Source organism: Myotis lucifugus, unplaced genomic scaffold, assembly GCF_000147115.1.
Source record: "Myotis lucifugus unplaced genomic scaffold, Myoluc2.0 scaffold_108, whole genome shotgun sequence".
Taxonomy (NCBI): domain Eukaryota; kingdom Metazoa; phylum Chordata; class Mammalia; order Chiroptera; family Vespertilionidae; genus Myotis; species Myotis lucifugus.
Window position 1 is genome coordinate 550,199 of NW_005871156.1, and position 16,566 is coordinate 566,764.

General features: G+C 42.4%; 1 protein-coding gene across 1 annotated transcript; it reads right to left on the minus strand.

Moving 5' to 3' along the window:
- Positions 1–14,978: 14,978 nt before the first annotated feature.
- PCBP1 (poly(rC) binding protein 1) lies at positions 14,979–16,542 on the minus strand. The gene has a single exon (XM_006092964.3). It carries the CDS (start codon positions 16,441–16,443, stop codon positions 15,373–15,375), a length of 1,071 nt encoding a protein of 356 aa, XP_006093026.1. The 5' UTR covers positions 16,444–16,542; the 3' UTR covers positions 14,979–15,372.
- Between the last annotated feature and the right edge of the window lie 24 nt (positions 16,543–16,566).

Consider the following 16,566-nt stretch of genomic DNA (forward strand, 5'->3'; position numbering starts at 1 on the left):
ACACACACACACACACACACACTCAAACACTGAACCAGGCTGTGGGCTTGGTTCATAAGCAGGAAAGCAGATTGTTTGCTGTAATTACTATAATATTCCCAAACCTGGCCCTTCACTGCCATTCCAAGGGTCACTGGGTCTCTCTGTCAGGGAAGTTCTTTGTGGTTTAACTTAAGGTAGAAGATTGGAGAGGAGTTCAGACCCAGATGAAAGGGCAGAACAAGGCAGGGAGTCATCCTTCTGTGACGGGGGGATGGCCACAGCCCCCACAGGACTCCTTGTTTCAGCCTAGAGTTGGAGATTCAGACTCCATATGCACAAATTTACTTTTTGACCCCAACAATTCCCATGGTTGCACATTAGTGTAACCAGGAATGTTTTAAAATTTCTGATTCCCAGCCAGAAACCAGACCAATGAAATCAGAATCTCCTGAGGCCTTACTCTGTGACCAGGTGTATTTATGATTTCCCTTTTCAGCTGGAACACTACCTCTGTCCAGCAGCACTTCATTCCTCCCAGTCAGCAGGCCCAAGAGCAGTGGTTCCACACCAACACCCATCTCTGGGCTCCCACACTCCCTCCTCTGTCAGTCTAGTTGAAAAAGGACGGAGGTGGGAAGTTATTTTCTCCTGAGGCACCAATCCTCACTCATCTTACATGCTTCCTTTCTGCTACAGGGAATGCAGCGATCCAGGCTGACAGGGTCCCCATCAAGGCAGCTGGGTTATATTTTCCCTCTGTCTTTCTAAAAATTTTAATTAATTAATGTTTTATTTATTGTTTTGAGAGAGAGAGAGAGAGAGAGAGAAGTGTTGTTTCACTTATTTACCCATTCCTTAGTTGATTCTTACATGTGCGCTGACTGGGGACTGAAACTGTACCCGCAATCTTGGCATATTGGGATGACACTCTAACCAGCTGAGCTACCCAGCCAGGGTTCCTCTGTCTCTTAAACTTTTAGTCTGTTTCACTGTCTCTTCCCTTTCAGTTTATAAATATCCTGTGTCACTATAATAGTGTCCCCCCTTATAAGCAGTTTGACTTTCCATGGTTTCAGTTACCCGTGGTCAAATGTACGAAAATATTAAGTGGAAAATTCCAGAAAGAAATAATTCATAAGGTTTAAATTGTTCGCTGTTCTGAGTAGTGTGATGAAATCTCATGCTTCATCCTACCCGGGACATGAATTATCCCTTTGTCCAGCATATATGCTATTCTCCAGTTGGTCAATTAGTAGCCTCTCAGTTATCAGATCAGTTGTCATGGTATCACAGTGTTTATGTTCAAGTAACCCTTATTTTACTTAATCATGGCCCCAAAGTATAAGAGTAGTGTTGCTGGCAATTCAGATAAGCCAAAGAGAAACTGTGAAGTGCTTCCTTTAAGTGAAAAGGTGGGTATAGTACAATGAGATATTTTGAGAGAACCACATTCATATAACTTATTACCCTATGTTGTTATCATTGTTCTATTCAATTCAATAAGTCTTATAAGAAGAATAAGAACAATATATGTTAGAAAAAGGTAATTATTATTTACAGATAGTTATTCCAGAGAATCACTTGAAAAGCAAAGCTAATCAAATAATTTAGCAAGGTTGCCTGTGATAAATCAACTAGAGGCATGTACGAAATTTGTGCAAGAGTAGGCCTTGCTTCCCACAGCTGTCGGCACCGGCTTCCCTCCGGTACCCGGACCCGGGCTTCCCTCACAGCCCCAGCTTCGTCCGGAAGGACATCCAGTCTAATTAGCATATTATGCTTTTATTATTATAGATGACACACTAAGACAATAGCATTGCTTTATGCCTTTATTCTTTTACTCATTTAAAAACTTTATTGAGAACCTAAAATGTGGAGGCACTGTTTCTTAAGCTCTATGGTTACAGTTATGAACAAAAGAAGTTTGGTCTTTGCTCCCATGAAGCTTTCATTCTAATAATAAGAATTTAGATGTTATACTGAAAAAAATTCTACTTATAATAGCCATAAAAAATATAAGATATCTAGGAATAAATTTAACCAGTAATGTAAATGACCTATCAGAATAAAACTATTCAGAGACATAAAGGGGATCTTTAAAAATGGAAAGAAATACTATATACCTAAATTGGAAAATCTGATATGAATTTTTTTTTTAATATATTTTATTGATTTTCCACAGAGAGGAAAGGAGAGGGATAGAGAGTTAGAAACATCAACGAGAGAGAAACATCGATCAGCTGCCTCCTGCACATCCCCCACTGGGGATGAGCCCGCAACCCAGGTACATGCCCTTGACCAGAATCGAACCTGGGACCCTTCAGTCCGCAGGCCGACGCTCTATCCACTGAGCCAAACCGGCTTCGGCTGATATGAATTTTTAATTAATTAATTTTGGAGGTACTTCGATGCAATAAATTTAGTCAGAAGTTTAAATGAGAGAAAATAGTCAAGAATAAAAAAGAATGTATTGTCTAATAAAGGCTTCTCACATTGATAGGGAAAATGATGGATTAGTCTAGGGGATGACAAAAAGTTTCATCTAGATTCAGACTACACAGGAAGGCGGTGGCCGCCCGAAGTTATAGGAGGGCTTGGAGGCTGAGTCTAGGCTTAGCCAGGAGTTCTGCGTTTGATTAGAAATGTCTTCCAGGGGCCCAGGAGGAGGAGAATACACTTAGGCCACATATTTGTCATTCCTGGATTATTCAATAAATATCATTGGGACAACTATACAGCAATTTTTTTGGGAAAAAATTGTTAGCTTTTCCCATCATAGATAGCAAAATAAATTTCAGATCCCTTAGATTTAAATGTAAAAAATGAAAACATAAAATACTAGAAGAAAAAAGAGGATTTTTTAAATTTATTTTGTAAATGTGGTGGTGAAGGAAGACTTCCAAAGTATGATACTAAAAGCAGAAACCAGAAAGTTAAAGATTGATAGATTTAGCTATTTAATCATTAGAAAATACTGCAGAGCAGAAGTTAAAAGGAAACTAATACACTAAGAAAAAGTTCAGTATATATAATGAAGGGTTAATATTTTGCTACCTGATGTGCTCCTCAATCAATAAGAAAAATATGAACGCCCCAATAAAAAAGGTAAAAAAGTTATTAATAGGTAATTCACCAAGGGAGGAATGCAAACAGCTGAACAACATTTTTTTTTTCTTACCATTAAGCTAAGGAATGAAAATTTACACAATGCTATGCTACTTTTTTTACATCTGCCAGACTGGCAAAGAAAAACCTCTAGTGTGGTTAAGAATGTGGGAAACAATATTGAGAGAATTCCAGCTAATGGGGCCCACTCTCACCTTGGACACAAAATCCACTTTGTAATGGTTTCTAGTTACCTTTTCCAGAGAAGTCGAGCTATAGAAGGTAGTATGTACTGGAGAGGTCTGAAAAGCTGCTAAAGGTGAAGATCGCTGTAGCTAAGCTGTAATTCTGTAAATTTGTGGTTAGCTAGAATATCCTGTCAGACTGTTAAGTTCTAGTTTCCTTTTCTTGATTTAAACCCTCTCTTCCTGAGAAATGGGTCATGAATGCTTAGGCTCTTGTCCCCTAATAAAGCTTTAACTTCTTGGATACCCAAATCCCTTGCTAAAATTTTGTGTATAAGCTGGCCTCACCCCAGGGTACTGATCAGACAGCCCCCTGCTGGGCACCACAGTGTTGGCAGGAGGCCAGAATGCCCACCCAAATGGGTCTCCAGTCTTCTGAGCAGGTAAGACCCACCTACTCTGCCACACGAACAATAAAACCCACATTTGTCACCCTGCTCTGGGTGAGCAGGAGTTTTCTTCCCAACAACATTTGGTTGGGAAGTGTCCTAGAATGATGACAGTGAAGATCATTATGGCTCAGATGTGATTTTATTTTCAGTTTCTAATACCCAAATAATCAATAGGATAAAAATGGTAAGATTTTGCTCTAGCCCAAGCATGTCAAACTCGTGGCCTGAGGGCCGAATACCTCTTTTATCTGGTCCGTGTTAGTCTTTGAATTTGACATGCTTGCCTCACCGGTTTGGCTCAGTGGGTAGAGCAGCGGTTCTCAACCTGTGGGTCGTGACCCCTTTGGGGGCCGAACGACCCTTTCACAGGGGTTGCCTAAGACCATCGGAAAACATATATAATTGCATATTGTTTTTGTGATTAATCACTATGCTTTAATTATGTTCAATTTGTAACAATGAAAATACATCCTGCATATCAGATATTTACATGACGATTCATAACAGTAGCAAAATTACAGTTATGAAGTAGCAACGAAAAGAATTTTATGGTTGGGGGTCACCACAACATGAGGAACTGAATTAAAGGGTCGAGGCATTAGGAAGGTTGAGAACCACTGGGGTAGAGTGTTAGCCTGTGGACTGAAGGGTCCCAAGGTTTGATTCCCGTTAAGGGCATGTACCTCAGTTGTAGGCTCTTCTCAGGTCCAGGTCCTGGTCGGGGAGCGTTCAGGAGGCAACCAATCAATGTGTTTTTCTCTGTCTTTCCCTCTCCCATTCTCTCTAAAAATCAGTGGAGCCCTAGGCAGTTTGATTCAGTGGCTAGAACATTAGCCTGCGGACTGAAGGGTCCCAGGTTTGATTCCCGGTCAAGGACACATGCCCTGGTTTTGGGCTCAATCCCTAAACCAGGGAGGGGGTGTGTGTGTACAGGAGGCAGTGGATCAATAATTCTCTCTCATCATTGATGTTTCTATCTCTCTCTCCCTCTCCTTTTCTCTCTGAAATCAATAAAAATATAAAAAAGGTAAGATTTTATTAATACTATGAAAGTGCTAATCAGATGTCTCCTGATGCCTTCCTAGGCCAAGCAGGAACATTCACACACTGCTGGTGGGAAATTAAATTAGAGGACAATTTACATATTTGACTGTGGGTTAGGGGAAAGGAAAGGACGAAACCATTAAAAATACTGATAGGTTTACCTGTATAAAAACAATAATAATAAAAACCTCTTGTAGTCTAGCCGGTGTGGCTCAAGTATTGAATGTCGACCCAGGAACCAAGAGGTCACTGGTTCAATTCCCAGGCAGGACACAAGCCCGGGTTGCAGGCTTGATCTCCAGTGGGGGTGAGCGCAGGAGGCAGCCGATTAATGATTGTCCTCTCTAATCAGTGTTTCTATCTATCTCCCTTCCTCTCTAAAAATCAATTTAAAAAATTAAGAAAAATTTTAAATCTGAAAATTAATAAAACAAAACAAAAAAACTCCTCGTATACATAAAAAATATATGCAACATTCATGACAAAGCGCTAATACCCTGAATATAAAACGTACTCTTACAATCATTAAGATGCCCATCCCAGGAAGAAAATGTGCAAATGATACAGAGGCAATTCATAAAAGAAAAATATAAATTACGAAAATCATGAAAAAGGTTCCATAGTATTAGAAATTATAGAATGCAAATTAAAATCACAGAGAGCCTGCTTTTTGCTGAACAAATTAGCAAATGTTAAAAAGAGTATATCATGCCCAGTGTTGAAGAAGATGCAGGGAAAAGGGCACAGTGGTGATAGTGTAGTTTGGTAAAATCTTTCTATTGAGCAGCATTTCTCAAAGAGTGGTCAGAGACCCAGCCCTAGGGTTTCTTGAGACCGGTTTGAGAGGGCAAAACTATTTTCATGATTATACTAAGATGTTTGCCCTTTCATTCTCATTCTCTCACTAGCTAGGGCACAGTTTTCCAGAGGCAAGATGATGTGCAGTATCACAGCAGATTGATGCAGAAACAGAGACGAAACTCCAGCATATTCTATTAAGCCAGACATTAAAGAGCTTTGCAAAAATAAATAAATAAAAATAACAAACAAAAACCTGCCAATTTTCTCACTAAATATTTTTTGTTTTGGAAAATTGTTGTTTTTAATAAAAATATATTACTTAGCCCTAGCTGGTTTGGCTCAGTGGATAGAGCATTGGCCTGTGGACTGAAGGGTCCCGGGTTCAATTTTGGTCAAGGGCACATGCCCTGATTGCCGGCTCGATCCCCTCTAGGGGGTGTGCAGGAGGCAGCCGATCAATGATTCTCTCTTATCATTGATGTTTCTCTCTCTCTCCCTATCTGACATCAATAAAAATATACATTTTTAAAAATATATGTATTTCTTATGTTAGCAGTTAATGGTTTCATTGGTCATTTTAAATAAATTAATATATATAAATGTTTAAAATTCCTCTATGCTTTAATTCTAAGATAGTTAAAATGAATATAAATTACCCACACAAACAAAAGTCTTTTAAAACCTCAATAATTTTTAAGAGTGTTAAGGGAAAGTTTGAAGACCGCTGCTTGCAAGCTAAGTAATAATATGCATCTAAAGCCTTGAAAATGGAACTAGCCTTTAATCCAGCCTTTCTTCTTTTGAATAATTTGTCCTAAGAAAATAATCAGAAATGTATCTCAAGATATTTTTGTAAATATTTCACCACTGTATGATTTAAGGCAGCAAAATGTAAAAACAACTTCAATGTCTGTAAATAGGAGATTGGTTAAATAAATTATATCAGTGGAATGGAGTACATACAGCCAATAAAAAATACTACTGCAAAATATTATTTATTATAGTGAAAATGTTCACGATTTATTAAGTTAAAAATAGGATATAATGAAAAAATAGTTTTTTTCAATAAATGGTGATGGGACAACTGGATATCTACATGCAAAAGAATGAATTTGGAGCTCTACTCAGACCAAATACACAAGAATTAACTCAAGAATTAGCCCTGACCGGTTTGGCTCAGTGGATAGAGCGTCGGCCTGTGGACTCAAGGGTCCCGGGTTCGATTCCAGTCAAGGGCATGTACCTTGGTTGCAGGCACATCCCCAGTGGGGGGTATGCAGGAGGCAGCTGATCGATGTTTCTCTCTCATCGATGTTTCTAACTCTCTATCCCTCTCCCTTCCTGTCTGTAAAAAATCAATAAAATATGTTAAAAAAAAAAAAGAATTAATGCACTCACTCTGACTAGGGCCTGGGACAAAGCCTGCAACGGAGAAAGGACAGTCTAACCTGGCTGGGAGTTGTATGTCCTGGGGACTTGGGAGTCAAGCTTAGACCTGGCAGTCAACCTTGGAATAAGGTCCATTCTCATTCAAGAACTGCCTAATATCATGAAAAGATTAACAACCCTGTTGCCCAAACAATGGAGTCCCACCCAACTCTCATTGCCTACTTCCCCATGCCTGTAATTCCTACTTCCCCATGTAATCTTTGTCCTACCCAATATAAGCAGCTGGCTTTTGGGGGGTGTAGAGCAGATTTTTGTGGATGACCTGTTGCTTTCCCATACTGCCAGCAGTTTTGGAATAAATGCTCATATATGATTAAAAAAAAAAGGAATTAACTTAAATACCTAAATCCAAGGTCATGAAGATTTATACTTGTTTTGTTTTAAGAATTTTATAGTGTAAGACATAGAACCATAAAACGCTTAGAAAAGGAAACATTAGTAATGGATTAATCAATGGTTTCTTTTTTTAAAAATATATTTTATTGATTTTTCACAGAGAGGAAGGGAGAGAGATAGAGAGTTAGAAACATCGATGAGAGAGAAACATCGATCAGCTGCCTCCTGCACACCTCCTACTGGGGATATGCCCGCAACCAAGGTACATGCCCTTGACCGGAATCGAACCTGGGACCCTTCAGTCCGCAGGCCGACGCTCTATCCATTGAGCCAAACTGGTTTCGGCAATGGTTTCTTAAATATGACACCAAAAGTACAACAATAAAAGAAAAAATAGGTAAACTTGACTTTATCAAAATTAAAAACGTTTGTGCTTCAAAGGGCACTATTAAGAAAGTTAAGAGACAACCCACGGAATAGCAGACAATATTTACAGTCATCTATCAGGTAAGATTCTGAATATATAAAGAACTCTTACAAATAAATAATAAAAAGACAAATAACCCAATGTTTAAAATCAGCAAAATATTGGAGTAGACATTCCTTCAAATAAAATACTCAATAAAGAAAACTCAAATCTCAAATCAAAATCACAGTGAGGTACCACTTCATGACCACTTGGGTGACTGCAAAAAAAGAAAAAAAAAAAAAGGAAACTGACAAGCCTGGGCAAGAATGTGGAAAAATTGGAATCCTCATACCCTGCTGGTAGGAATGTAAAATGGTGCAGCCACTGGGAAAACAATTTGGTAGTTTCTCAAAAAGTTAAGCATAGAGTAATCATATGACCCAGCAGTTCCACTCCTAGGTATATACCCAAGAAACAATAGGTTCACATAAAAACTTCAAAACAGCATTGTCCATAATTCCCCAAAGTGGAAACAACCCAATGTCCATCTACTGGTGAATGGATAAACAAAAGGTGGTAGAATATACAATGGAATATATTCAGCCATGAAAAGAAATAAAGTAGTGATACATGCTACAACATGGATGAATCTTGAAAACACTATGCTAAGTGAATGAAACCAGACACAAAAGGTCACATCCTATGTAAGTCTATTTATATGAAATGTCCAGAATAAGCAAATCATAGAGTCAGAAAGTAGTTTATTGGTTGCCAGGGAATGGGGTAATGGTGAGTAGTGAGGAGGGACTAGTAATGGGTGTGGGTTCCTTTTTGAGGTGATGAAAATGTCTGGCATAAGGTAGTGGTGATGATTGCACAACGTTGTGATTATACCCAAACCCACTAAATTGTACACTCTAAAATGATGAATTTTAACCCTAGCCGGTGTGGCTCAGTTGGTTGAGTGTCCTTTCATGAACCTAGAGGTTGCCAGTTCAATTCCTGGTTAGGGCACATGCCCGGGTTGTGAGCTCAAACCCCAGTGGGGTCGATATTTCTGTCATTGATGTTTCTCTCTCTCTCTCCCTCTTCCTTCCTCTCTCTCTAAAATCAATAAAAACATACCTTTATATATAAAAGCCTAATATGATAAGCGTCGACCGCTTGACCAGTTGCTATGATGCCACTGACCACCAGGGGGCAGCCGCTCCGACCAGTAGTTTAGCTTGCTGCTGAGGTCCAGCCGATTGGGACTGGGTGAGATGGGCCGGACATGCCCTGGAGCCAACTTCCTGCGATCCCTCCCAGGCCTCTAAAATATTTCTCCTAATTAATTTCATTTCAATGTGCATAATTCATGCACCAGGCCTCTAGTTAAAAAAATAAAATAAAATGGTGAATTTTATGGTGCATGAATGAATCTCAATTTAATAAAAAGAAAACTAGCACACAAATTAATGTGTAGAGTACGATCACATAAAAAATATAATACATACATGCTACTTTAAAGGAGTCTTATATTTAACAAATAATGGAGAATGTTAACAGCAATATGGATTTTCATGTATTACATATTCATGTATGTTTCATAAAATATGTATCACCATCTTACTTGAAAAATTGGGCAGTAAAAGTTATTCAAGACAAAAATAAAGTGAAGACTATCTGTCCGTTTAGATTCTCCCAGGAGCAGTTTCTCTGGCTTAGTGAGACAGTCCAGAATAGTGAGTAAAAGGAACAGTGTGGGGACCATATCGCTTATGTTCAAATACTGGCTCTGTAACCTTGGACAAGTCACCTCATTGCTGTGTGCCTTAGTTTTCTCACCTGTAAAGTGGCATCAAAATAATATCTATCTCATAGGGTTCTATAGATTCAGTGAGTTAATTCATTTAAAGTTCTTGAAACAGTGATTTGCACATAGTAAGAATTTGATAAATGTTAGCCAGTCCTGAGGATGTTGCTTTGGACCTGCTCAGGTTCCAGGTTCCAGGCTGGGAAATGATTACAACTAACCTCACTAAGGTCCTATCAGGAGCCAGTGGGAGAAGGTTATTTTTTTTTTAAGCATGAGTTTAATTATATATATTTTTATTTATCTTTTTAAAAAATTGATTTTCAGAGGGAGAAGAAGAAGAGAGAGAGAGAGAGAGAGAGAGAGAGAGAGAGAGAAGAGAGAGAGAGAGAGAGAGAGAGAGAGAGAGAGAGAAACATCTATTGGTCCCTTACGCACCCTGACCAGGGATCAAACCACCACCTTTTGATGTACAGGATGACGCGTCAACCCACTGAGCCACACCGAACAGGGCAGGAGAAGGTCTCTTGAGCAAGCCCTGAAAATGCTTTCTGAAGTAGAGGCGAACTAACAAATGAAAGTACAGGTTTTCATTCACATGGAGGCAGGTTTAAGAAGGTGTGTCTGTATCTCCTCATAGTGGGTCACCTGCTTAGGGATAACTAATTTGATGTCTTCCACCACCTCAGTGACTAATTGGGTAGGGTTTGCTGTCACTGAAGTACAGCTGCCTCAGCTCCCTACCAAGGTGTACTCAGCCTGGGGGCAGATGTCTGGAGTCCTGGAAGGAGAAGTGGGGCAGCTACAGTCCCCCTCTCTCTACTTTAGCAGACACAGGTCCACCGGACATTCAGGGGTCAGAGCCCTCTCACAAAGTCCCATCGTTAGGGCCTGAGAGCAGGGGAAGGAGAGGGAGGAGGCTTGGGTCTGCTCAGGGGGCTAACTCTGCTTCCGTGTAACTCTCTGGCATGCCCCCTTTGCTTTCCCCTCTACTGCCCTCTCCTCTTCCCCATGGAGTTGAAAGGTGGCAGCACCTTCAAAAATGGTCAGAGCAACATTCTTTGATAGTTCCTTTCTTTTTGCTTCCTCCTCCATCAAGCCCTCGTGAGTAGTTACCCAAAATGCCAAGCTGGGGCTTGTTGCTGCTGGTTTTTTAACTTCCGTTTCTCTCTCTGAGAGTGTTTATGAAAGATCTATGTGTCAGAAGCCAGCCTTGTGGCAGGAGGCAGAAGCAGGGATGGGCACCCACAAAGGCAGCATTATTTCCAATGGCAGCCAGAGAACTGTGGGTATTATCTTATCCCCTCTTCTCAGATGGAGGACTAAGACCCAGATAGGGGGAGCAGCTTCTCCAAGGTCACCCCAGAAGTTGATGTCAGAGGTAGGACTACTGAGTCTCCTGCTCCTCAGCAGAGTGTCATTTTCCCTGCTGAATGTTGATGCTCAAGAGTAGGAGCCCCAGAACCCCAGGCAGGTAACGAAGAAGAGGGCAGCCAGTCTCAGAATTAGCACGAAACGATTATTTCCCAAGCGCAAGAATTACCAAACAGAATGACTTTGGGAATCAGCAGTTCTCAACCTGTGGGTTGCGACCCCTTTGGGGGTCAAACGACCCTTTCACAGGGGTCGCCTAAATACATCCTGCATATCAGATATTTACATTACGATTCATAACAGTAGCAAAATTACAGTTATGAAGTAGCAACGAAAATAATTTTATGGTTGGGGGTCACCACAACATGAGGAACTGTATTAAAGGGTCACGGCATTAGGAAGGTTGAGAACCACTGCTACAAGTCGTTCTGTATGGGAGGCCTTGTACTGCGGAGGCTGCTGGGAACAGATCCTGAAGACATCTGTGAGCTGTGCTGAGAAGTGTGGGTTTTCTTTTGTAGACCATGGGTAGAGGTGGGACTTGATGGCCTTTAAGCGGTGGAGTGATGTGGTCAGATTGGAATTTTAGGAAGGCCCCACAGGTGCCCAGGCCAGGCAAGGTGGCCAGAGACTTGGCAGCAGAGCCTTCTCTGGTTGTGACTGCCTATTTATATGTCTGGCTGAGTGCTGTCTCATTGGCAGGAGGGACAGGCCCAGAGATGCTGGACAGTATGCGGCTCACTACTACGTGGGGTAGCCAAGAGTAGCAGGGGATGAGGTAGATTCGACTCACAGACCTCAAGCTCTGGGCAAACAGTTTACTCTCCAGGTGACAGAGAATAAGTAGCCATTCTAGAGGCGAACCTAAGATTCATTGCCCAAACTGCTCCCTGGGGTAGGGCATGTGGTGGTGGTATATGTCGAGTGAAGCGAGGGGCCTGGGGATTGGGGTGGGGGATAAAACTCCTGTGGCTACACACAACAGGTGCTTGCTAATGTTTAGAGAAATTATTATACACTCCTGACTGGCAGTGGCTGTGGCCTAACAGCTGGTGATAGGAATGGGGCTGTGACAAGAAACACAGCAACTCTTTGGATTAAGGGTTTCCAGTCCTTAATCCAAAAGAGGACAGGATATACTCAAGCTGCCCCAAAGAGAAAGGAGAGGAATCCTGTGGCGACAAAATGAATTACATTCTAATAGTTAAACTGGCCTGGCATCTGATATTTACTGCTCCAAGACCCTCTTCTATCCAGTCCTTTCTTAACTGCAGCTCTTTTCAGCCTTCTATTGATTCCCTATGATCTACCTTTAGTGAGGTTCCTTTAAAAATAAAAAATAAAAACCCCCAGACCCCATTTCTCCAATTCTTCCCCCTCAGGTTGTCCTATTTCTTTCTTTCCTTTGCACCACCAAGTTTTGAGCCAGCTACACTCCTGTCTCCACTGCCTCACCCCAGTGCCTTCTGTCTTGGTACAATTTGGCTTCCCCATCACTCTTCTGAAATTCTACTCCCCAAGGATACCTATGACATTGAAATTGTTTTCCCCAGTATTCCCTTCAAGTGGTCTCTAAAATGACCAGCGGGAAGGGGTAAAAAGAACTATTAGAAATTAGATTTCAATTTGTTTGTGTTTTAAAAAATATATATGTATATATAAAATATATTTTTATTGATTTTAGAGAGGAAGGGAGAGGGAGAGATGGAAACATCAATGATGAGAATCATTGATCAGCTGCCTCCTGCATCCTCCCCCTGCACTGGGGACCGAGTCCGCAACCTGGGCATGTGGCCTGACCAGGAATCAAACCATGACCTCCTGGTTCATAGGCTGACGCTCAACACTGAGCCATGCCAGCTGGGCTTCAATTTGTTTTTTACCTTAACTATTTACACTTAAGTTTTTGTGTTTTTCTGATATATTTTCATGTAATGTTTGTATATGGTTTATAAATAAGCATGACTAGTATACATATATGTAATTTATAAGTACTCAAATATGTACTAAGGATATATGTTGAAGACTTGTTACTGAAGGGGTACATTTAAAGAAAATGTTTGGAGATCACTAGGTTTTAGGATAAAGCTCAAACCCTTTATTTTGGCACTCAAGGCTGTTTATAATTTAGCCTCAAATGATTTAATGGCTTCCTCCACCTCCTCTCCCTCCATTTACCACCTACCATACTCTAACTACAATGAGCTGCTATATATCTTCCAATTGTACCAAAGCATCAAGTTATAATTCATTTTGTACATAGATGTTCAATCAAATCCGTTAACCCAGCAAGTTTCAGGGACTCCTCACAAATGACTTGCCTTGGTGTTTGAGGGACCAGCCTAATGATCCATTCCTTCCTTACCTTATGCAAACTTAATTTGTGTATATTATTTTCAGGAGACACTTAACCCATTTCTGGGTCTTCAGTAGGGACTCCTTTACTTGTCTTGGCCCCTCAGCCCAATTGTCTTAGCTTATTTAGTATACATTGCTTTTTTCCCTACCTTTTAATCTTTCTTCTGTGCCCAAATATGTTGTGGGCAGAAGTGGGCTTTCTGCAATCTAAAGCATATATAAGTTTACTGTGTTGTGAGTGCTCTTTTGCTTTAAATACATGCTCTTATTTTCTTTTTCCCACAAGCCCAGATGAGTACTTTTACCATTTTATACTGAGGTGGAATAATTTGCCCAAGGCCACAAGTAGCAGAACTCAAAATTTGAACTCAGGTTTAACTCCAGAACCTGGGCTTCTTTCAATGACTGTGTGCCGGACCCCAGAGAGGATGTGAAGCATATGGAAGACCCCAATCTTACCTCCAGGGACTCTCAGAACCAGGTCTGTACCTCAGGAAAAAAGGAGCCGATGCCCTGTAGAGAGTAAGTCTCAACATATACTTATCATGGATAAAGTTCTCCTCCCATCAGAATTATTCTTCATGTTAGTGATCTCCCACAGTGCCTGGGGTTTGAGCTACAATTTGGCACTTAATCGTCTACTGTCTTGTAGTGTTGTTTCTAGTGTATCTTTGCCTAATGATCATTTTCCTTCTCTCATCGGGTCCAGCCTGGTCCCACCGGCTGATGTGGATATGAGCCTTCACAGCAGGATTTTCCTAATTCACTGGTGAAGAGAATCAGTGGTTCTCAAATCTAAGAACCTTTTGGAGTTTTAAAAATGCAGCCTAAATTTGGGGCAGGAACCAAGAATCCACATGTTTAACACCGAGGTCATTCTTAGGACTTAGCCAATGGCTCAGTCTACATTCCTGCCTTCGAGACTGCCCCATTTAGGCAGGATTATTTCCCGGTACAATGATTTCTCTAAATATTGCACACAGCTGAAGAATTAGGAGCTAGGCCTCTTTTGTTTCTGGATACGCCACTTGGCAGGTGTAATAACATCCTCTGACAGGCTGCTTGCCACAGGTGCCTGCTTGCCACGTGTGCCCCACTGGTACCATCCCCCATTCATTCAGTCCTGCAGCCCAACCAAGACCCTTCTATCCCTACCGCCAACCACCCTCTAGCAAATGCCCTTCCAACCCTCAAACCCACCCTTGCCCCCTTCCCTTCCCTTCCCCCCACCTCAGCCTCTCCCTTCCTCCCCAGCCCCCCCTCCCCGGGTCCCCTGGGGCTCCTCCCACCTCAGAACATTTTTTTGTTCCTGGCTAAGAGTTTTCCAGTGAGATTGGGGGTGGGGATGGGGGCTGGTTAGGCCAGAGGACACAGGGCCATTCAGAGGTCCTAACGAGTGGGCATACTTTTCCATCCGAGAAAGCACGTTTTCTATCAGAGAAATGGGCAGAGGCCTCTCTGGAACTTGGGTGGAGGGAGGGATGTTACTCTCCCAGCGAGACCCTATGTCTCGGCAAATATCCCAAAGCAGGCCCAACCTGCAGTGTTCCTTTGTTGGGACGGAGAGGAAATGGAATCTTACCAATGAGATGCAAAGGGCTTGAGAGAATACCGAGGACGGGCCCACGTTTCTCCCTGCAAATGCCTAACACTAAAAGGGAAGGGGGAAAAAATGCACCAACAAAGAGTTTAAGATCGCAGTTCCCAGCTTTTTCAAATATGAAGCATTATTTTTTTTAACCAATCCACTTTTTAATTTTTAAATTCTTGACATTACAGAACTAAACTGAAATTTCTTAACATTCCACTCTTACATTTCTTTTTGACAAACAGAAATAAAATTCATGAGCCAAAAACCCAAAAACAAAACTAAAAACAGGGAAAAGCTTATAAAACTAAATATGGATCCCAGCATTAACAGCTGAACAGAGAATGTGATTTTTAAATTCTTAGCGGATGATAAAGTTGTGTAGAAACTGAACACTTACAAATTATTTAAAACCTGGAATCACTGACCAGAAATTACACATTTGGATCATGGGAAAAACAGCAGAAAGAGGTTATGAGTGGACCTACACCGTTCTAGCTGCACCCCATGCCCTTCTCAGAGGAAAGCCTGGCATTGATTAGATATTGGGCCAGACTAATACTGGCAGCAGAACCAGTGATAGTAACCTGCCTACCAGAGGAGCCTTCCACTGGGTTGGCAATTTTGATCTGGGCCCCGGACATCTGGCGGATCTCATTAATGTTGGCGCCCTGGCGCCCGATGATGCAGCCAATTAAGTTATTTGGAATGGTGAGTTCATGGGTGGTTTGAGTAGATGCATCCAAACTTGCCCAATAGCCTTTCACCTCCGGAGAGCTGGAGTCAATTCCGGCGAATCCGGTCCCGCCGTGCATCATGGCAAAGTGGGACTGTTGTCTTGCCACCTGGTTCAGCTTGGCCAGATCGAGCGGAGAAATGGTGTGTTGTCCTTGAATCGAGTAGGCGTCTAGCGGTGGTCCCTCCAGGTCATGGGTGGCGTGCGGGTAGCCCGCAGCGTCGCTGCACCGATCTTGGCCGCCCGCGCAGATGACCGGAGAGCTGGCCGGCATGGGCTGGTACGGAATGGTCATGACTCTCCCTTGCGGAGACTGGGAGAGCGTCTCCAGCATGACCAGGCAGATCTGCTTGACACACTCGGTGACGGACTGCGGCACGCCAGCGATGGTGATGGCCCGCTCGGTGGAGTTGGGCAGCATATCCCCCGCCACCTGGACTTGGGCCCCGGTGCTCTCGCGGATCTCTTTGATCTTACAGCCGCCTTTCCCAATCAGGGAGCCGCACTGGGTGGCCGGCACCACCAGCCGCAGGGTGACCGGGGGCCGGCTGGCCGCCGTGCTGTTGGTCATGGAGCTGTTGATATCTTCCTCCAGCTTATCGATGATCATAGCGAAGGCCTTAAAGATGGCATTGGTGGGGCCGGTCAGAGTGATGATTCTCTCCGGGCAATTCCCCTCCGAGATGTTGATCCGCGCGCCACTCTCCTCGCGGATCCTCTTAACCGACTCCCCTTTCTTCCCGATGATGCTGCCCACTTCCTTTCCGTGCATAAGCAGCCGAATGGTGAGAGTCACATTTAGTCCACTTTCAGTCACACCGGCATCCATGGCGAGCGGCGGGCGGCGTTCGGGGGAGTTGGGCTCGTTACGTGGTCAAGTCTTTGGTGGCTGGCGGGGGGGGGAGGGGAGGGGTAACTACAAAAGTCCCGGCTCCAGAAAAGAAAGTCCTTC

What these genes read in the sequence shown, in the direction of transcription:
- PCBP1 (XM_006092964.3), bottom strand. Translation starts at nt 16,443, where the DNA reads ATGGATGCCGGTGTGACTGAAAGTGGACTAAATGTGACTCTCACCATT.